Below are 23,461 nucleotides of genomic sequence, written 5' to 3'. Positions count from 1 at the left end.
CTTACAACATTAGGCAAAAAAACCCAAAATTGCTATTCTTAAACTATGGGGAGTCTACTTTAAAGTCATTACACCTTTGTTTCTTTTTCATCTGAATGGCACTCTAATTAAAAGTTCTTTACAGAAATGTCTGTATCTGGATTAACAGCTGATTGCAGATGCATTAAGCTTTAAGCAAAAGTTAACAAACATTAATGAGATTACCTGTTGTGATTAAGTAAGGACAAATAAAACCAAATCACCCTGGAAAATTCTGTGACTGAGAATGAACTAAGGTTAAAATTACTCCCTTAAATACAGTCACACACATCCACACTTCAACAATTTTTTGACTCTATTCCAAGTACAACCTCTGCAGTTATTGGACTAACAGCCCTACCGTTAAAGGAGCACATTAACAGCGAGTTAATTGCAACAAGTGCTTCAACAAATTCTTCAGTGCTTCAAATGTTGAAATTGAAAATGTTGAAAAATTAAATGTTTCAGTAGAATTTGGTATCTAAATTGAGTCTCTCAATAACTCTTTAAACAGAATGACTCAAACTCCTCTGTAACCTCAAGGAAAACTGCAAGCACAGCTAGCGAATGAAAATAATTTGTTAAAAATCAGGAAAAAAAAACTTCCCTAAAAAGTTTCAGTTTAGCAGTTAATTTCAACCTGCAGTTAAAAAGGCACTAGCTGTCAGTCAGTTTTCTCACCCAACTCTATCATGAAAAGAAAAACTGACAGATCACAGGAGCTTGCCTTTGTAAACTAATTCGGGAACTTTCATGCTTCTTATTTGTTAGGTTAAAGGTTAAATTGCTGACCTCTGCCCTCCTGCTTAGCAGCCTTTCCCTTTTTCTGTAAAGCTTTATTTTGGGGCTGTATTTACATGGATTAGTCTCTTTTCACGCTAAGAAGGAATCTGTTCACAGCCAAAGCCTTAGTTCTGGTTGTACAAAAAGCAGTCACAATTATTCAGCAGCAGACAATGACCATATTGTGGATTTACAAAAAAACCACCTCAGCCATGGCAAGTTCTGTCCTTGCTGCACAAAACAATAGAAGAAAAATCTTATCAAGCATTCAAGAGAAAGCAAACAAAGCAGGCCCACTGTGAACTTGATGAAGATGTCAAGCTCCTTTAAAAAAATATAAATCAACAAAAGAGTTTAAAGTCTTGTGAGTGAGACTTTCTGTGCTGAATTTTCCGTCTAGTTAAACAGTGCCAGCAGCAGTAACATAGCGCAGACTAGTAAGCACTTGTGAAATAGAAAAGATTGTAGACAGAAGTAGTTAAAGCATGAAGCAAGAAGGACAAACAACAGAACTCTTCCCACAAAATAACATACAGAAATGGAAGAACGTTCAGTTGTACTTGTACCCAAACATTTTTGGGTTTTATTAGATCTAGTATCATCAGCTAAGAACACACCTAAAAATGTGTTAGATAAAATTTATAATGACTTGCAATATGACAGATTCTGATATTATTTCACAAAGTGAGTTTCTCTTCAAATTGAGTTATGCATTTCATTCATACTGTAAAAGACAAACTGTGAACTGTCTTCAACCAAAACAGTTCAGACAGTGCTACTTAGTTCATCTGGACACTGCAGTCCTAGGAAGTTCCGTAAATTCTTTGTGAAAATCTTCCACCTTGTTTGTACTTGGAAGAAAGCAATCAAATGGAAACAGAAAAACAAAGCAGCAGCTTAGGAGAATTAGAACTCCCAAATACTACCTATCTACTTGATTTGGTTACTTTTCGAATCCTGCTTTAGGAAGTTAGGTGTAGCAACATAATACCATAAAGATGGGATAGGAAAACTTGTGATACTGAATTACAGGACATGTTCAGAAAGTCCTTATTGAATGGAAAGAGATCTGAATTTTGCCCTTCCTTTGATATTCCTAAACCTCCAATATGTTATCTGTTTCTAAACACAGGCAGCAAAATGTTCGACCAACAAAATGTTTTCACCTTAAAAAAAAAAAAAAAAAAAAAAAAAACCAACATTGCTCTGATAGCAAAGTTTACAAACATTTGAATTATCAATTCTTAACTTAATCCTACTCCGGTAACTTTATGTTCAAGAAAATACTTCATCTATTTGGAAGGTACTGCTCTATTATCTAAAATTACAACATATGACAAAAAGATAATGATAAGAAGTAGCAGCGTGTCTATTTTGCAGAGGCAGAAACCTGCTAGTTCTCTCTACCTGTGAAAGTCCTCTCATGGAAACCACAGTGACAACTGCAGTAATTTTAGGGCCCAAGCACATCATGGCTTCTCCCGGTAGAGTTAAGGACTTCGATTAGTTTAAGTTATAACATTTGTGATCTACTGGGAAGAGGGGGAGGGAGGGAAAGAGCTATTACAACACAAGGCTAGAACATGAAAAGTAAAGAAGGAAGTACTTAAACTACTCACAAGCTTCTAGTAGGAACAAGATTAGTAGTACATGCTACTCTCAGAGCCAATTCAAATGCAAATTTCATCCTTTCTCTCAAACAATGATAAACTCCCTCAGAGTTAATAGTTTCCTTCTAAGATTCATCTCCCTTTTCAACTTAGTGGTATGTTTTCGAGAAAAGAAAGAAGCACATGGCGAGTCTTACAGCAAGACCTTTTAAATTCTGTCATAAAAGAAGTAGTATAAACTACATTTCCTTTACTAATCCAGTGAACATTTCTTAAACTCTAACGCACTTACACTTTGTCCATGCTATCGCATTTAGGCTGCCAACTTACCATCATTTTAAAAAAAAAAAAAAAAGGAAAGAAAGAAATCCTTTAACTGTACTAAACCATTTTAGCTTTTTTCTTGAACACACAGCAAGAATTTATGCTACACTCACAAAAAGATGAAAGATGAGGTCCTTGGAGAAAAAGGCCTTTTGGCACACTACATGGTAAAGCTACAGATTTGACATACTTTTATAATGTCTGCTTTGGCGAGAACACAAAAACCCCATACAAAAGCATGCTACGTCCTCCCAGACAGGGGTGTAGGGGGGGTGTCTTACTCTTGTGAGCATTTACTTTCAAATGTTCATACTTTAGAGACTATTTTGATCGGTTACCTTAGACTAACAAATTCTCTTCTACATGAACAGTTTGACAGTCAGACTAAAATTGTCCTCACAGCCCCATCTAACAAGAGCGGATCTTTGGCTCAGGTCCAGCAAGATCCTTAAATTTATCACATCATATTTCTGATGAATGGTCTGCAGCAGTTTTAACATCATAAAGTGCTCTGAAAATTAAAAGAAAGATTTCTTAAGTAATTAGTGTGCTTTTGCTCTCTTTATATAGGTATTTAAACTAAAATTGCTTTTAGACTCTTTCCAGTTCTGCATCTCAAAAAACCAAAACAATCTTTTCGCAGAGGTTTAAAAAAAAAAAAAAACAACAAAGAAACACCGTTCCAATGCACTTTACTCTACTTGCAAGCATACAATATGTCAATAGTATAAGAAATTAATTTCTAGAAGTGCTTAAGCTAACTTAAGCTGTTACAATTTGTAAAAGAAACAATACTTTTGTTTCTTCGTAATTTACTACCTCAATTTCTGTGGAGTTTCACTATTATGAGATGTCATGACAAATATGCAAGCCCTCCATTAGAAGGCGTTCAGAATCTCATAAAATGCATTTTCCCTTCCTCCATGTGAAGTTTAAAATAGGAAAGCAAACCCAGTAAAATAGTAATATTTCATACAAAGTGTCTATTTTGTTCTCAAATTATCCACGGCATGTAACAATTCCAAAGAATGAGAGAAGATCATGCACTCAAGACACTGATTTCAGTATTAAAAACATTAAAATAAGTTAAAACTGAAATCTGTAGCTTTAGTTTAGAACATCCAATGTTATTTCCTTAGGAATGGGCCATTTTATGGAATGCCCTGCCCTAATATTAGAGGACTTAGCATTTGCAGCTAAGATTTAAATGGTTACCCATTCGCTTCTTGAATTTGAGAAGCACCAGCTGCATCAGTGATGAAACAAACAGCACAGGCATCCACTGCTGCAAAGACTGTGGTATTGAGTATGAAAAGCACTGAAAACAGTTTGGTTTTTAAACATTTTTCTTAAACTAGGGTGAACACTAAAACATAACATAACATAAAGCAGTATGCTAACAAAAACAATGGTAGACCTTAAACCTTTTAGATAGTGTTCGGAAGTGCCAAAATAATTATAGTTCCACCTAAAACATACACCTACTCATTTCTCCCAAGTCATACTTAATTACTTAAGTATGACAGCAGAAAGGCAAAAGTAATGCAATTATAGATGATGTCCAGAATATATTACTGGTATCTGCTGGGCAACAAGCTGTATTATTATTCCCCTCTACCTACGATTTTTAATGCTCTATCTTATTTAATTCCTGAAGCAAGGTTAACTTATATCAGTGAAACCTCCAAATAATCATGATAAATCTAAACACTTTTTGTTCGGTTGCAGTTTTTTTAAAAAGCAATACACCTGGACTTAGTGAGGCAGATGGCCTCCTTATATCTAAATGATAAGGAAAGTTAGAAATTCTCCTGCTGTCAGAACTACACAGCACTACAATGCCTAAAGGCAAAGACACAAAGGCTACCGAATATTACAGCTTTATATGTGAATTGCCATTTGTCTTAGTAATCAAATTTTTTATAAGTCCTAACAATCTTTCTATTCACCTGCAATTGTTGAAAACCAAAGGTACCAGCCACACTTGTCGAAGAGTTGACTTATTGTGCCAATCTGTACAGTATTGGCATTTTACCCCATCCCAATTACACCACTGCACAAGAGGCACATGTTAGGACTATTTAACCTAAGTCAGCCTGTTTGCCAGCCTCCTATATCAGCCTTGGAACCCCACATTTTCCTCTGAGTCAGCCATTACCCAGTATTTACCTAATACTACAAAGGAAAGAATCAAAGTATTAACACTACAAGTTTTAGTGTTGTACACTAAATACTACAATATTTTCCCTATAATAATATTCCACTTTTCAAGCAAAACCATGACTATTTTTTCCTCTCTTCCTGAAAGTAAGTGCGTGGGAGTCAGTAAGAAGCACTAGACTTGCAAAGTTCCAGTGCTTGACGTACTTATACTTGACACACACAGCACAGATTTCTGACCAGATAACTTCCCTGTACTGTCACTGTAAAGATGCAGACTCCATTCTTTCTATTCTATTTTGCTGCCTTAGACTTTTGGTGAGAAGGCATCAACATTTTATCAGAAGAGGTTATGGACAATAGAACAGTAGGTACTATTTGATGAAACTGAAAAGCAGAACATGAATGAATGCATCACTGAAGTATTAAGTGAGAAAATTCTGAATTCGGACAGCCTCCCCCCAAAAAAAAAGTGGGAACAAAGTTAAGATAAAAGAGGTTTGTATTAACGTTCAATTTTAGGATGTCAAATGTTCTTTAAAAAAAAAAAAACCACACAAAAACACCACACACACTAACTTAGATTCAATTAGCTAAGGGGAATTCCCAGCTTCCATGGAAATCATAAGGCAAAAAAACTGGTTTGGTAATTGTCTTCTGTTAAGGAAATATCTTCTTAATAAAAAATATTCATCTTCATGTTGCTAGTCTCAGTTGCAGCTATCTTGCTTTACAGTTCTCAAAACAAAAATATAACATTTACATAAAGTGACCAAGTAACAAAAGTCCGTAAGTCCACAAATAAGATCTATGAATACAAGAAAGAAAAAACACAAACATAGCTTTTAGGTACAACTGAATGCTGGAACTGTATAATGTACCAAAGACTTCATGTGCCAGAAATATAGAAATCACCAATGCTGAGCACAGATGATCATTATTTCTAAACAATCTAGAGGGAAAAGGACAGAGAGACCACAGCTGAGTTGATCCAGTGATCATTTCCTTCCTCAAATCACACATTTCATTGTGGTTTGGCAGAGTTCTGCCTGGACTGGAATAAAACAACTTTTGCTTTTTCAGCTTCTTCAGTTTTGATGAAATTTTCTCTTCATACCTTAATAAGAGTACAAAACATTCTCCAGATGTTCCCGAAGCTTACACTTCCAGGAATCAAATCTTAGGCTCTCGGGATAATCCAGGCTGCAAGGGACCTCTGAAGTTCTCTAGTCCAACCTCCTGCTTTAAGAAGAGCCAAGTGTGAGGTCAGACCACGTTGTTCAGGCTCTGATCCAGTCAGGTCTTGAAAACCTCCATGGATGGAGAATGCACAACCTCTTTGAGTGACCTGGTCCAATACTCAACTGTCCTCATGGTGAACACATTCCTGATATTCAGTTAGAACGTCCCTTGATTCAGACTATGTCATTGTCTCTTGTCCTCCTGCCATGCAGCGCTGTGAAGACACCTCATATCTCATCTTGATGAACTCCTTATAGGTATGTAAAGCTGTTATTCAGGTCCCCTGAAGTCTTCTCCAGGCTGAACAAGCCCAGCATTCTCAACCTCTCTTCACAGAGCAAATGCTCTAGCTCACTCACCATCTTGGTGGCCCTCTGTTGAACTTGTTCCAGTTTATTGATGTCTTTCTTGGAGCCCAGAACAGATTTTTTCCTTCTGCAGTCAACTGTCTTGAGGGAGACTAAGAGGGACTTGTCTAAGAGGGAGCCTCTATATCAAGCATTGGAACAGGCTGCCCAGGGAAGTGGTTGAGTCACCATCCCTGGTGGTCCTTAGAAGACACGTAGATATGACACTTAGGGACATGGTTTAGTGGTGGACTTAGCAGTGTTAGGTTTATGGTTGGACTCAATTATTTTAGAGGTCTTTCCAACCTAAATGATTCTATGATTCCATATCATAGTCAATGGATAATGCTGCTTTCATTCATTTCAAAAGTTATTAATGAAATAAACATTTAATGCAAGATTGTTAACAATAACATGAGCAATAAAGCTACTTGAAAGTACAACTGTCTGTCAGTAGTTAATAACACCAGTCAGTATCTCCCATTTCAGCTATGAAATATATTAAATCTTGTAATTGCAGTTGATATTTAAGAGTCACATGGAAAACATCCTTTGCTTCACAAACTTTTTAATAAAACAAAATAGAGGCATGTTTTACCATCCCACAAGCCAGACAATCTCCCACGCTAGGACTATTATAGCTTTGGAGCGATTCATTCTCCTCAAAACCATGTCAGAAGATTGATTTAAGAATTAAGAGCATTGTAACTGATCAATAGCACTATTATACTAGATATGAACTTCAAAAAGAGTTGTCTTAGTTAATTTTGGGATCCATTACACAGGAAGAAATAAGTTTTTTTTAACATGCCTGATAATTTGCTCCTTATACACCTTTTATAAATTTTGCTTTTCTTAACAGTAACTGCTCCTTGCCATTTAAGATACATTCCTTGACTAAAAAATAATAAATAAAAAAAGCAGATACATATTGTTGGTCTTCTGGCTTAGAACAGCTAGCCAAGGAGTAGAAAAGACTAATGGAGGTCTCTAGGTTTATATTTCTAGAATGGTGATTTGCCTGGGATACAGCATAGCTGTTAATACAGTTGACACTGAAGAAAACCAAACAACATTCATTTAGAACAGAAGGACAGAATATTTGGGGATAGACAAATCTAAGACTTCTAAGAATAAAGAACACCTCTTAAATACAAAAAAAATGCTTGGGAATAATCTTTTAAAAGATAATTCAGAGAGAACTAGAAACTTCAGAATATGAGTTGTAAAAAGAATTATTAAAACAATTTTTTTTACTCACTAGAAACAATTTCTGAAGATTTTGCACCTACATGTGCACACAACAAGCCTAAAAACACAACTAAGTGAAACTCCCACAGAATCAGTTGGTTTATAGAACAAAATGTATACTAAATTCTCCAATTAAAAACCTGTAAAGTAGTTTCCGTGCTTTTTAACCCACCTTCCCACAGCAGGGAATTAATCCCTCCAGGGGGATGCAAACAAACTTCAAAGAGAAGATTATACCCAGACACTAGTACTGTACAATGTAATGTTTATGGTCAAATTTGTTCAGATTTTCTGGCACTAGAATCCAGGTCAGATGTGCAGAAACAAAGACCAGTTATTAAAAGGGCTCCTGCAGTTACATCAAATAGTTGTGATGGCATAGAGCAGTAGGACAAGCCAAAACTGTATTCCAGTTACAACTCCTATGGAGGCTTTGGCAGTAAAGGAAAGAGTTGCAGCTATTTGACTTTTGCAGATTGAAACAAACAAGTACAGACATAAAAGGAGATAAGTGCCTTTCCAGTTAATAAAATATAAAAATCCTTTCTATCAGTTCATTATACCATATATACAATATATTCATGATCATTTCATAAAAGATAAAAGGGATATTACTTCAGTATATGTTGACTAATCATAATTATTTGATTTTGACGTACCTCCTCTGTGTAACATTCTAGAGACTGATCTCACAAAACAGTATCTTGAACTAAATTCTGGAATTATGAATTTCAACCTTTGCTTTTCCCCATTATTTCATCAAGTTCTTCAAGTTTAGAAAAAAGAACAGTCAAAAATTCATAAATATACTCACATGTTGATTTTGAAGTTATGGGACTTCTCTACCATAAACATAGGAATACTTGTCATAAATAACTTTATAGAAAAATACTTGTATAATCATGGCTTGATAACAATGTTTGGTAAAAACAGTTAACCAAATCATAAGCTGTGTTCATGGCTTATTTTTAGATAAAATCATTTGATCAAAGAAAAAATCTGGGAACAGATAAAAATATTTCTGTAGACAAGTAAGAAGGAGGAAGTAAAAAAAAATTCCACACAAGAAATTTTAGAGTGTTTTTTGTTTTAAAACTACCCATTTCTTATATGAGCAGCAAACACAAATGTGAAAATACATTCACTCTTTCAAGCTAATGAAGTAAGTTATTTCTATTTTAAAAAACAAAAAAGGCAGAACAGTCAAAGAAATTGTAAAATGGCCCACATTCAGGGACAGAGGCAAAGAATTTCTCATTATTAGTCTTAACTTTAAAAGATTACGCAGAACCAGTCATTAAGATATCTTTAAAAGCTAGAACAGCGCAATATTAAGTTTATTTCATTATCTCCCAATATATGGTTCTTAAGAATAGTTTTAGCCAATAAACAGGTATAATTCAGTGCAAAACAGTACCTTTCCCAATGCAACTGATTCCTGAATAGGTTACTTCTGCATACACTTCAAAGGTAGTTTCAGGATTTTGTCTGAAAGAAAAAAAAAAGTATTGAGTGCAGTGAGAATTTGTTTTCAAGTGTGCTTTCAATTACTCAGTCAAAAAGCGTTTAAGAATGCATGTTACAAGGACAACTTGCCAAACTAGATTTCTTGTTTTATTGTCTGTGACGGTTTCGCATCAGATCTTTCTGCCTTACTAGTATGTAATAAGACGTGAGTGAAGCTCAGATAAGTCCATATGAACAGGGCATCTCCCAAACTTCCACAGAGAAAAACCAAATCAAAACGATAGAAATCAAGCACACAGAACCTTTAAGTCAATTCAATTGTTTTGACTAGTCTGCATTTCTAGATACTAAAATATCACAGGCCTATCATTCATAACTTTGCCAGGAAAAGAAAAACATGCCATTTATAGTTATTTCAGTTCTTGGCCATAACAGTAATTTTGATTACATGTGCAACTTGCAAAAGCAAGTTCTTTTTATTTCACCTTTACTTTCAAATGAGTAAGTAAATCACCTATGTGCTAAATATAGGGATTTTTTTCAGGAAAAAAAAAACCCTCAATACCCTTTTCTCTTCACCAAACTGAAAACAGAGTCACATTGTCCAACATGGGACAAACAACCCAGATTCACATTTTCATTACTGTGACCCTTGAGTTCAACTTCATGACACCTATTTACTCAGAAAAAAAAAGAAAAAAACTGCAGTCAAGAGCATGCAAAGTAATTTTATGCATACGTTATTGGAAAACCTAAGAGGCTGTATTTAGGATGAAGACAGTTCACCTCTTTAATACCTGTCAAAATATTTCTACGTTTTTGTCAAAAAAAAAAAAAAAAAGGACCGTGCTGAAGAATATCACAAATGCAGAAGGTTTTACCTCATGAAAGTCCAGTCTTAAATCCAGAAAACTACCAGATACACACAAAATAAGGAAATAGGCGCAATAGTAAAAAGTTATACCAAATTCAGCTACAAAATGTAAATGAAGCTTGAGGAAAGAGCATTTATAACTCTGCTCCAGAGTTATAAATATACTAGTAATAAAAGTAGAAAGTTAGTGATATGTAACTTAAGAAAAAAACCCATATTTAGTGTACATTTTCAGTTCTTACTAATATAACCCCATAAGTGAACCTTTGGAATTACATTTCATAAGGAGCATGTAAAGGCAGCAGGTGATTATATAAGAAAGCTTATTTTGAGTTAAATTCCTGACTCTAACAATTTTAGCTACTCCAAAAATTTTTATGAGATTAAAGAGAATCACACATTAGACTATAATTGTTTAGTTACTGAAATAAGGATTTTGTAAGTCTGAACATGTGATATTTTATTCTTAGATTTTCTAGTTAAAACCAAGAATCAAAACTGCATAATTACTGCTCTAAATTTATGGCTGCTTATATAGTGATAATATTGTCTCCTATGTGTTAATGTAAACTATCTAACATTAGAAAATTCTTGAGGTATAATTAACTTGTGAATCTGGTTAGCTCCCTTACAGCTAAGGATGAAAATAGTGACAAAACACATATATATATGTGTGCATGCTAGAATTCCTACCCGAATAATAATTTAAAAAATGAAACTCACCATACCCAGTATCTCAAAGCAAACATATAAACAGGTCAAGGAGTTCAGCCTACTCTTCGGAGAATTTATATTATTTTTAATCCTACTTTAATACCAACAGGGATTAAACAAAACATTTCTAACCATGCCACAGGCCCACTTAGTGTAACTCAAGTGGCTCTAAGCCAAACCCCACACCTATTTAAACCGACAGAAAAGCTACCGTTGGTTTCAGTAGCATAGGATCACACTCTACAGTTTTACAGAGCACCTCTCAGGAGCAACAATGGTTCACAATTCAATTAATTTAATTTGCCACCAGTTCCCAACTGATTTGCCTTAAGTAGCCATTTTTCAGAAAATTACATTCCTAAGTGCTGAGAAATTTAAAATCAACAAATCAACAATTATTTTACAATATAATACAAACTTGCATAATTCTCTCTGTGCTGCTTACAGTTGTTGCATATGATCTGCTTCAAATAGCGAGATTTTTAGCTATATTCCTACAATCATGGTACAGGATAAGGATGAAATGATAACCACTTAACACCATAAATATATTTTTCCTTTTATATATATTGCTGTGCAGCCCTATCTTACCTTCCTTGTTTATGTCGTTATTTTTAGCACCCTGTTTCCTTAATTAAAAGTTTATAAATTTTATAATATTTTTACAGCTAATGGATAAAATAACAAACACCTTTTTAGTATTATGTTAGAGTCTGTGTTCAAATTCTTTAGTGAAAACACTGTATAACACAGCTGTTGAGCACATACTGTATACCAAACCTTCAGACAAAAAGACATTAAATTTTGTATTTTAATATTCTACAACAAACGTCCACTTATTTCCATCAACAGTGAAATTAAAGTAGCTTTGCCAAGTCAGAAATTTAGTATTAAAGGCTGCATTCAACAAGCTAACACCTCAGTATGAGAATGAAGTCATTGTTGAATTCTGAATATTTTATAACTTTTCAGTGGAATTCAGGAAACAAGTCACTATGAGACTTCATACAGTTTGCAAATATATACCATAAACATGCATCATAATATGTATATTTTGCAGTCCATTTTTATGACTATTAAACTACCCTGCAGACATGTAATGCCACCTGTGCATTGTATTGAAACCTCAACCCACTGAAATCATCCATAGCATTATAAACTTAAATACACACAAAGTTTCCTTTCCTCCCAAGAGGAAGAATCACTTAAAGACCCATGGTCAGTTATCAAGTGAACTTACAGATGCAATAAAAAAATACATAGGACATATATGTACAAAAATACATAGTAACCCATTTATTTGATAACTGGAAAATTTCAGAAGGAATGCAAATTTTGTAAATTAAAATTAAGGAAGGAGCTCGATGAGAAAAGAATGCCTTTTGTATGCTAGTTGCATGAATTACTTCGAATCTCTCTGATGTAGAAATTGCTTTAGTATCAAAGCAATCCATAAGAAATTCAACTGAAGTCATTAAATTGAAGAAATTTATTAAAGTAATTTAATATTTTAAATAAGATGTTTATGTACCTTTTACAATCAAAATTATTAGTTTTTACCCAATTGCACGAGATTTGTGCAGAATAAAATTAAACAAAATTCTTCTCGCAAGCTGTACGTATGCAAGTACGTACTTTACATATCTAAAGCCTACTTCAGTTCTGTCAGGAGCATTTTTTTCCCTACACAAAGGAAAACGTAATAGCACTTACAACAGAATCATTCTACTTAAAAACTGAGGCATGAGAGGAGCCTGAAACTGTTTGATAAACCTTGATTAGTTTCCATATATTTAACTTTTTCTGCCTGGTATTCCCTAGGTAGATAGTGTTACATTTCAGTACATAGCAAACTTTATGTTAAACAGCTGAAAGCATTCCCAGATTAATATTAGGGATCTCTTCTGTCATCACTGAAACACAACCACCTCTGGAAAGGAACATGCCAAGTTTTTTTATGGTGCAATGCAATTCTGCTGAACAGATTGATATTGACACATTATTAAAAAAATAAAATAATCCTTTCTCTTTTATAATATCTTGAGTACTGAAGGCTACCAAGAAGGGATAGCAGCCAGGTTAACTAGATTCCTGTTTTATATTACCTTGCTGGCACTGAGTGCCTTGCACATACAGTATGACATGCTCCAACACAAAGCTTAACCCAACAGTGTAACCCAATACTCAATTTACCTTTTTTTCGCCTGCAGCTATACACAAGCCAAAAGCTTACAGGATTGCTGGCAACTTCTTGATTTCTTTCACTTCAGACTGATGTAGCTACTGATAATTTCCTCTAAGCAATCTTTCACTCAAATGACTCATTACTTTACATCCATCAAAAATATAACTGACACATATGTCCAGGTTTCACACACAGTTTATCACAGTGTGTGCAAATGATCATGTGCCAAGGAGTCTAATACCCCTTATAATTATCAATCCATAGCAAGAAGCAAGAGATCCGACTACCGGATTTTCGCTAGGGCTCCAACACATATTGGCAACACCACCAACGGAGACATGCCTCACCACACCTGATTATAAAATAGTTTTCTCATCCACACTCCCATCTGCCCCAATAAGGGAGCTACTTATCAACTTCAAAATCTTTGCTGGATCAAACATCCAGCTCAGATTCAGACAGGCTCTCTCATTCTTTACATACTTCAAGATTGTTCTGAAATTTTGTCCGTAGTCCACTTGGGCACAATGTTCTGTCCGAAGTGGAAAAAAGAAATTTACTCATTGCTGCTCAAGGCAAACTTGCTTAATCACACAATGGACAAAATGCTTTCTCACAAAGTCCAAGATGAATGAAAAGTAATGCTTATGTTATGCAATCACCTATGTTTTCCTGGTGACAGAGAAAGACACGGGCTTGTAATCCTGAAAGACATGTTCACACTGAAACAGACTTTGCACAGAAAAGCCCGAAAGTCCACTGGATGTAATAAATACTTCTAACTACTATATCTCCTCACAGATACCAGTGAGGTTTCCAGTTGAAGTGTCTCATCTGAGTGATGACATTCACATTCAGCAAAGCATATGCAAAGCCATTAAATGTCAAAGTAGCAATCAAAAACCCAAAGATTGTAAACACAGCTTGTGGATTCAGTACATACACAAAAGAAACTGTACTTTCAGTGAGCATCAGCCTTTTGATAGATTTAAGATAAGGTCATCATAAGAAGTCATTTCAGACCATAATCTTGAAGTGACCCAAGCAAGGGTAACCATTGCAAGATCCGAAGGTGCAAGTTACAGATGCAACACGCTCTGATGTTCAAAATAGTAACAATTTTAGATTCTACCTGTATTTGAAAACAGGCTAAGAGTTTAACTAGTTTCTCAGACTTTTGAATTTTTTTGTAGCAACAGCTGAGAACCCATACGCCAAAAAAGCGTACATGTTATCCCCAGCGTACCTCCAGAAGAAGGAAGGCTGCTTTCTGGAACCAACCTATCACCTCAGTGCTATTATTACAAGCACTCATTATCTGCTTAGATTTCCCTAAAACACCCAGCTGGACAAACACACATTTATGTCTATCCAGCCTATGGGCTCAGGAACACAAAGATGTGTCATCATGCTGAGGACACTACAAACTATGTCTCCTCCAGTCTCATACTCAAGTTAAACAAAAGAGGTGAAACGTTAAAGCTCTATGTAATCTTGAAGAACACTCTGTTCAAGAAGGAAAAGCAATTGCTCAACAGCACCTACTGAAACTGCTGAATAAAATACAATCTAACTGGATGTCTCTGCTCTGTCACACCTTTCATGCACAAAGATGTCAGCACTCCCTGCTTGGTGATAGCTTTATTACACCTCTACCTGTCTCAGAGGAATTGAATTTGTCTGGAACGGCATAAGAATGAACTGAGATCTTTAACGTGACAATACCAAACATACAGACAGGGCTTATCAATAAATCAACCCCCAGTTTTATGAAAATTAAAAAAATATTGAGGGCATGGAGCTGCAGGCCCAACACATTAATCACTTGCACCACTCTTCTCCTTCCCCCAAATCCCCCTGCTAATGGACTTTCAAGATATCATCGTGAGACTACCCATCCTTCCTCTAGCACACTCTCACCTAGGCGAGAGGCTTTGCACTCTCTCGACCCCAACACTGCCCCAAAACAGCCCTCACCAGTGCCCACAAGGGAGCCCCCCCAATTCCAGCAGCCCCAGTCCTCCTCCAGGCCTGCACCGATAAAATTCAAACTGCCCTCACAGCTTGGCCCTACACGCTCCCACACGGAGAGCTGAAGCCAGGGAGAAAGACAGCAGAGAACAGACCAGAGCTGGGTTTGAGGGCGGCAAACGACACTCTCCTTCCCTCCTCAGGGCAGGGGGGACGGGGGAGCTCCCCGCCCCGGGGTCCGGCCGCCGAGCTGGGGTCTGACGGACGGGGCCCTCTGCCCCGCCGCCTCCTCCCTGCCCGGCCGCCAGCTGGCCCGGGGTGGCGGGAGGCACTCTTCCCCCTTCGTTCTCCCCTTCTTCCTCGCCCTACCCCGAGGCCTGCAGGCTCTGCCGGGGTCTCGCCCGCCCGGCCTCACACGGAGCTGGAAGGAGGGCGGGGAAGTCCCCTTCTCGCTCTCCACAGCCCTCCCGCTTTCCTGAGGGCCTGCAAGCGGGGCTGGAGAGCTCCGGGGGGGCACTCACTTGATCCTGGATCCCATGGTCTCTGGGGGGCCGCATAAGCCCGGGCCAGAGAGAGAGAGAGAGAGAGGCAGGGGGCGGGGGCCGGAGCTCGGTGGGCTGCGCTCTCTCCGCCGCTCGCCCCCTCACTCCATCCCGGCCCGCGCCACCGTCGCCCCAGCCGAGTCACGGCGCGGCGCGAGGGCCGCCGGGAGCTGTAGTGCGGCGGGGCCGCCGGGGCGGGGCCAGCGGACACCCGCCGCGCGCCCCGCGATGTGGGCACGGCAACGAGCGTGGGCGGCCCCGCCTTGCCGCCGGCTCCCCTCAGCGCGCCTCAGGCCGGTGTCGCGCGGCGGGATGGGCGGCGACCCTCAGCCGGCGGCCCCCGCTCAGCCGGCGGCCCCTCCTCAGCCGCCGGCCCCTCCTCAGCCGCCGGTCCCCTCTCAGCCGCCGGCCGCCCTTAGTGGCTCAAGAGCGGGGAAGAGCCGTCCCGAGCAGGAGCGCCAGGTGACCCACCGCCGGTCGCGGAGGAGAGCTGCCTCCCTGCCCGCCACGGCGCCTCACGCCCTGTCAGTGGGAATTGAATCGTCAGGCACACCCTGAACAGGGCCAAAAGGCGCCACAGGCGTGATCCAGAGCCCGTAGCGATCCTGTGGGGACTGGTAGCCACACCAGATGACTGGTAGTCACACCAGGAGCATGCATCCTGGAAAGCCCTGTACAGAGGTGAGCCCTCCCCACGGGGACGGTATTCGGTGTGGTAAGCAGCAGACTGGAGTCCCGGGCAGAAATAAATGTCCGATGCTGAGGGACTACAGAAGTCAAAGAAAATAAGGCAGAGAGAGGGGCTGTGAGCTGGTGCTGTTGCAGAGCTGTGACAGAACATTTTGCACTGTTGGTGACGGAAACCAAAGCTGCTGAAAAGGCAATAAAGGATGGCTAGAAAGACCTACAAGCCCAAGTAAGGTCATAAAGGGGACTGGAGACTTCTCAGAAAGAAGTGAAGGAGAGATGAAATGCAGTCTGCTGAAAACAAAGCTTACCTTGACTCAAAAAGTGCAGTAAGACTGATTTTGAAACATGCCTTATTGGAGTTGGCAAACAGGATCAAACAGGTACACAACAATTTTATTAATCATGTTTTACAGGAAGTTTTCAGGAAGGTTTGGCAATTTCTAGCGGAATTTAACAATTTCTGACTTTTTAGAGTTGGAGATGTGAGGAATGAAAAAATTGGAAATTTGGCTTATAAAGACCTCTAAACTGCAGGTTGCTGTGGAAGCCAATTGCTTGGCTGAGGAATGTTGTCAGCTAGAAAGATGGGAGAGAGAGATGATATGTATTTTTATGTCCCATTTGTTCCCCAGAGAGGCTGAGTAGGAGAAATCATACTCATTCAAGTTATAAATACAAAATATGGTAGACATTTATGCAAAAAGTCCTGGAAGATTTATTCACAGTTATAGTAAGTCAAAGAAGTGTTTGGGTAGATGAGGAGTGTTTCTAGCACTAATCTGAGTACTTGAGATGAGGTACTTCCACCACACAACCTCTGCCTCAGGAGCCATAGGCAAGCTCAGGCCCTAGCATTCAGTCGTGGCTTGAGCTGTGGTATAGATATACCTGTACCCAGTCCTGATCCCAAATTATTGTTTGGATTTCCTGGGTTGACCTTAGACCCGTTATCTTGCTTTTTGTTACCTTGTCTGATGGCCACTGGACTGTCATGAGGACTGTCAGCACCCCTGCTCTGCTTGCCCAGCTCATGTCTGTGCGGCTGTGCCTGGTCGTTGCCCAGACTGTATTGTGGTCACCCTCAGCTCCTGACTAGCCTTTCCTGCTCCCTGACATGCATTATGTAAAGCTGATGTGTATCGGTGTTCCCTGTCTCATACAGAAATACCCATATCAATATAAAGAAGCTTTTTAACCAAAATTACCGTGTTCAGACCAGGGATATTCTTCCCTTTTAAATAAACCAGTACACTAAAGGTTATATGTATAACTATCAAATGAAGGTAAGTTTATAGAAATATTGTTAAAACTGGTTACAAAAGCAAAAAACCCCACAGTCAATAATGAGGAAAAAAATAGGGAAGCTGGTAAATACAATGCTGGTGCAGTGTAAAATAACAATATGGAAAAAAAAACCCCAAACATTTTAAGAGTGGCTAACAGTTTCTTCAGTTTCATCACCCTTTTTGGAAAATGGATTGACATTAAACTTAAGAGGTAGATTTACAGACTCATAGTTTTAGTTTTGCTCTCTTCTGTTTAGTGTGCTTTTTAAAGATTTGGTAAACTTATTAATATGAACAGATCTAGTAAATGGGGACAGTGTAGTGTGCAAGAATAGCAGACTGGTTTACATTTGATAGTTTTTAGACCGGACATACTAAAATGCTAGGTGGTTCAAATGCAATTTAAATCCTCTCACTGAGTAAATGAATGATTAGGAAGTATGCTTTCACCCCAATGCAGAGAAAACAAGGTATAAAAATTGGATTTCAAAAACTAGACTGAGAGGACTGGATAGCTGAGTTGGTGGGTGAACTGATAGTGGCTGATAACTAACAAATGACAGGAAAAATGGCTTGCAAAATTAGTGTTTGGTAATTACTTTTAAATATGTCTTAGTGAAACATCTATGTTGTAGGTGACTGATTTGTAATGACCGTATTTTCCTACCCCTAGGGGAAGAAATTATAATAGCAAACCCATGTTGGTACTTGTTCATCAACAGTTTCTCAACCTGGATAATGTGCAGGTGCATGCTAAAAGTTCTGAACAGGAAATATTACAGTTACATAAGTTATGTGATAAGCATGAGATAATCAATCTGAAAAACAATATGTTAGTGTATATGAAAAAGAGGATGACCTACCTCAAGCTCACAGTTAATAAAGATTAATTTAATTAATAAAAATAAATGGGAATATGTATGTCAAATTGTAGGGTTTCTGTCCTTGCTACTGAAGATACAGTAATGCGTCTGGCAACATGAACACTGTGAATTCAGTCTTTGGAAACTCTAGGTTAAAAGACTGCCTAATAAAACAAGTGTGAGCTTGTAAATCTGGTAACGCTGAGACAGAGGAAACCAGGAAGGTGAGGAGAGGATGAGTGACCACAGTTGCTTCTAGTTAAATGAAAAAACAGACACTCAATATGGAATTAGTATGTACACTCTATCTTAGTACATATCAAGCAAGTATATTCCAGAATCCAGTGCATGGGTACAGAACATGGCTTGTACCCTCCAAATGGTGATAATAAAATAGGAAAATTCGTTCAAAATTTCAACTATAGACTGAATATTTAAATATTTGTTCAAATTACAAAAACTTTGTTTTCTGTGTGGAAGCACTAAGAAATGGAAATGGAAAATGGAAAAACAAAAATGTTAAGCACAATGTAGATGTTCCTGTTCAAGTGCAGGATGTTTTTCACTCTATCTGCTTAATATTAGTTTGTGTTCCAAGCTGTAGAACTTTTTTTTTTCCCTCCACTTTACCTGGTCTATCTATGTAAACAAGCTGGTCATTAAGTAACCCAAATTACATTTTCTGCAATTCTGTTGATGGTACTAATGTCTGCAGCAGGCCCAATGGTTTGGTAGTAATTGCATAACAGTTACACAGCAGCAGAGACAGAGAAGCCCCCAAGGAAAGAGAAGGGTTTAAGCACACAAGGGTTACCAGCAATGCCTGCTGGCCCGTCCATAGAGCAGTGTCTTTGAATGTCTCAGAATAGATGAGCTGATTAACTGTGAATCACCCTCCCAGAAGAGATGAAGCATTAATAGCAAACAAAAGGGAAGCAGAAGGGAAACTTCAGGCAGGAGAAAATAATCCAGGAATTAAAAGATTGGTGAAAGCCTTAGGATACTTCCAGATTGACCAGAAAGTCTTAGTTCAATACCATAGAAATAGAGGTTTTACACTGTGCACTCTGGGATGAATTTGGGTGAATGTGGCTGAACGTATATTTTAATATGTAATGCACCCACAGCAACAAATGTACATAAAACGTTAACTGTTTCTTCTCAGTGATACCCCTTGTGAAGCTGGCTGTAATATGAATTTACTTGGGAAATTCTCTCTGCTACTTCTCAGCCATGAGAATGGCAAGAAACAAAATGCTGACTTTATAGATCAATAGTTAAGCTTCACCTCAAAAGTTATGCCTTGAAACACAATATAGCACTGCCTGAATAATATTGATTATAATGTTCATGTATGTTTTGCCAAATTTCTCAGTGGGTAAAGATTAGGAAAATCTCTACCAATGTTTATAAACTGATAGAAAGCTTATTAAAGATATTTTTTCAGATGTGAAGCACAATTTATTTTATCAACCTTAAGCTTCTAATTCTTGTTGTTACCAAACAATATGCCTCATGAGTTATGGATCAGATCATTGGCCCATCTTATGTGCGTACAGCCTCCAGAAGTGTTCACATATGCTGCTTTAGAAAAAAGCCTGTTCTTAATGCTCCCAAACTGTGATTCATCAGGCATTGTTAGGGTAGCTGGCTAGCCTTCAGAGATACTAGTTTATGCCCTGAAACAAGAGAGATGTTTAAATCAGCGTATGTACCTACTTGTATAGATGGAAATGGGCATCATCTACTTGTTTTCCATTACAAGTTAAGAAACAATAATCTATAATTGTACAGACTGCAACTGATCTTTGGAAAATAACAGAATAAAATATAAAAACTGACCAAAAAAAAAGGAAAAAAAAATCATGTCATAGGAACATAACCAATGAGTTAAATCAAAACCATTCTGTTTCCAAAACTGGACACTCGCAGATGTTTAACGAAGAGTGTAAGAACATGGAAGCATGTAGAATCCTCTCACAGCCTCCAAGAAATTAATGTGTTTTCTCAGACACAGGTGCTGCTTCTATCTAACAGGTTGTGTGGGATTTTTCTTCCATTAATTTGTTCAGTTGCTTTTAAGTCCATGTATAATTTAGAATCCACTACCTTCTATGTCACGGAGTTTCCATAGCTTGATCACATGCCAGGTGAAAAAAAGCCCTCCTTTTGTTTGTGTTGAACGTGACACAGTAATTTCATTTGACTCCTCACCAAATATCGTATTAGAAGTGTCAGGGAAGGGCTGTTTCTTATTTACCTTCTTCACGTCTTTCATGATTTCATAAACCTTATGATTTTATGGTCAGAATCAGAAATGCAGATATATCTCAAGTTTTCTCATAAAATAAAAAAGGCTCTTTCTTTCAATTTCTGCATAGCAGTGTAGCAACATTATGCATACTTTCTATGTAGTACATTAAAAGCTAAGTAAGCAGTAAAATACCGTTCCTTTTAAGTGTTTGAAGTAGCATACACCGAATGACCTTTACATTCTCCATTCACAAAGAAATAAGAAATAACTATTCTCATTTCTGAAACCTGTGATTATACCAATAGCTATAACTCAGGCCCATGAAATCCTTTAATATAAAGAGCCATGCTGGAGACTCATTCCCCTAAAGAAAGGAGCCAGGGATGATTGGCCTGAAATGACCTCTTCATTTTTTAGTGAAAGGAGATCTAAATATGGCAAACATTTCCTTGTGCTACTGTCTCTCAACAGACTACATTTTCCCCAATCCGAATCTCTTAAGATTAACAAAAATTTGTTATTTAATTTTATGGGGAAACTAGCAAAATGCCTACCAGAACTGTCTGTTCTTTGTCTTTAACTGTGTGGTGATTTATCTGTCAGAAAATCTGTTTTTCTCTTTAATTATTTCCATTGTTTGCATCACTTTCAATAGTGATCACATTTTCTGTTTTGAGGTCTTTAAGCAGGCTCTGAGTTGTTGACCTAAAGAATTAAAGATTCACAAGTCTGCCACCATAAAAAATGGTGTTTAAATCACTAAAATTTAATTATTCTTTTAAAAGAAACATAAAAATCCAATAGATTTTTTGTTTTGTTTTTAATTTACCTTTTTTCCTCTCTTTTTTGAGAGGGAACTAACCCAAACATCCAAACTAATATCAGGGGATGATTGTTAAAGAAAAGTACCTCTTCTCTATAGACTTCCTCTTGGGAGTCCTGAAAAATCAGTCAATCACTCACGTCACTCAATACCTGTAACTAGTGATAAAGCTCAGGTCAAAAAATGAGGGATCTGATTAGCCCATGTATCTCTCTTGAAAGCAGAGTATAGATAACAAACGGATGGTTCAACTCGAAGCCAAGCTGAGGAACTGCAGGAACCAGGAAGCACTGAGCTCTCTGCAGAACTTTTGCTTTGTGGGAGATCACGTGGTGCTTCAGTTCATAGCTGTGGAATTCTTTTGGATTCTTTGTATTGCAAAAATTACCACTTATATCTGTGAACGAGACACAGTATTAATGTGCTGATCTCTAGGTTTGTCTGCCACAGTTGCTGAAATACATGGATTAAGACATACGTCCAAAAATCAGGCATGCTTGTGCTTCTCAGTAAAGGTTATTGTCAGTACATTATTCTGTTGCTCAGGATATCCAATGCCGATTGAATTTAAAGTCCGCTTCGGGCTCTACAATTTGTCATTTAACGTTCTCTTGTACAGTGGTAAAAGAGATCTTTAGTAGGAGGTGGATTTTAGCAACTATGAAATTCACTGTCTGAATGATGAAAATGATTGTGGATCTTACTCTTTCAGAACTAAATGAGAAAAACTCCTCCCTTTAGTTTTGTTTTTCTTTGACTAAGTTCTTACCCTAAAAAGCCTGAATGTTTCTTGTTATATGCATTTTTAAAAGCCTGAAGACTTAAATCTTATGTGATGGGCCTGTTAAAGTATTTGAATAAGAGAGAAGGAGCCAATTCAGCGTTAAGAATTTGGTGTTTAGAAAAGTATTATGGTAAGAGAGCCAGCAGCCTTTGTTGGTTGGTACACACATGCTGCAGAAGACAACCATTTTTATACTGTCTCCTGTCAGCATCTTTCCCACGTTCACTTTTATTCTCACCTGTTTGATTTTGTGCCTGTATCATGTAACACAGCTCTTTTCTCATTTGAGAAATTCCTTCTGTTATAAGTTTCTTAAGCTTTTACCTTTACCTTCACCTCAGAGCACTCTCCAGCCAAGAACAGCAGTTTTTGTCTTAAAGACCAATATTTCTGAATCAACTTCAGCACAGCAACTTCAATTTTTCTTCATAAAGAGACAATTACCGACAAAAGTAAAATTAAATTAGAACTGTATATGACAGTGCTTTTTCATAAGTGTATTTTTAAATTGAAGACATTTTCTTTATCGGTACTTTATCTGACGTTTTCAAAGTTTACACTCTTAGTTTTTAAGCTTTCTATAAGTTGTCAAGTTCTTTTCTTACAGACAATTGTTATACTATATCAGAAAATGTTTCTTACACTCCCTTTTAGCAGAAATGCATCTCTGTTTTTAGAGATGCACATTTTTCTTATATAGTTTACAGGTCTCCGAGTATCAACGTCCATTGTTATTCAACTAAGACCACTGGAAAAGAAGAGATTTTTATGAAGAAGTGATTACTATCAATACCCAAAAACATAAATATGAATATTGGTAATAACTAATGACTGCTTCTACATGTCCTTGGAAACAATCTGCAACTAGCTTTAAAGGAATCATAGTTTGGTACCATGTTTTTTCCATAAATCATACGTGTTTTTCAGGTGTCAAAATCTTCCATATTCTTCAGAGGTCAACTTTAATTTGCTGAAGATTATTCAAATCTTCTAAGTTTAAAGTCAGAAGCACTCTCTAGAGCTTTCTATGGGAATTGCAATACCGAGTAATTAGAACTCCCATGCATCTACCTGGGCCATGAACACACGCGTGTGTATGTTACCAAAGATACCCGGAGAGGAACTAAAGAAGAAAGTTAGAGATGGTGGTGAGGAAAGCTATAACAAATAACAATAATTTTATTAAGTATTATACAAAAAACACAATTCCATGGATTAAATAATTTCCAATAGAGGAAGGGCCTGGGGACAGCTCTGCATTGCCTTCTGCCTG

At 37.6% G+C, this 23,461-nt stretch overlaps 1 protein-coding gene across 7 annotated transcripts in view; it reads right to left on the bottom strand.

Annotated features, from left to right (window-relative positions):
* The window catches only part of DENND1A (DENN domain containing 1A), a 206,678-nt gene extending 191,053 nt beyond the window's left edge, over positions 1-15,625 (bottom strand). For all 7 annotated transcript variants that reach the window (XM_063353015.1, XM_063353006.1, XM_063353010.1 and 4 more), the window contains exons 1-2: positions 15,468-15,625; positions 9,153-9,223 (exon numbers count right to left, since the gene is read on the bottom strand). In XM_063353015.1, the coding sequence (XP_063209085.1) occupies positions 9,153-9,223; positions 15,468-15,484 (88 nt within the window). In that variant the 5' untranslated portion in view covers positions 15,485-15,625. The remainder of the gene's footprint in view (positions 1-9,152; positions 9,224-15,467) is intronic.
* Between the last annotated feature and the right edge of the window lie 7,836 nt (positions 15,626-23,461).

Source organism: Chroicocephalus ridibundus, chromosome 15 (assembly GCF_963924245.1).
Source record: "Chroicocephalus ridibundus chromosome 15, bChrRid1.1, whole genome shotgun sequence".
In the NCBI taxonomy this organism is placed as follows: Eukaryota; Metazoa; Chordata; class Aves; order Charadriiformes; family Laridae; genus Chroicocephalus; species Chroicocephalus ridibundus.
The sequence above is the reverse complement of the archived record's forward strand: the minus strand, read 5'-3'. Positions and strand labels throughout refer to the sequence as shown.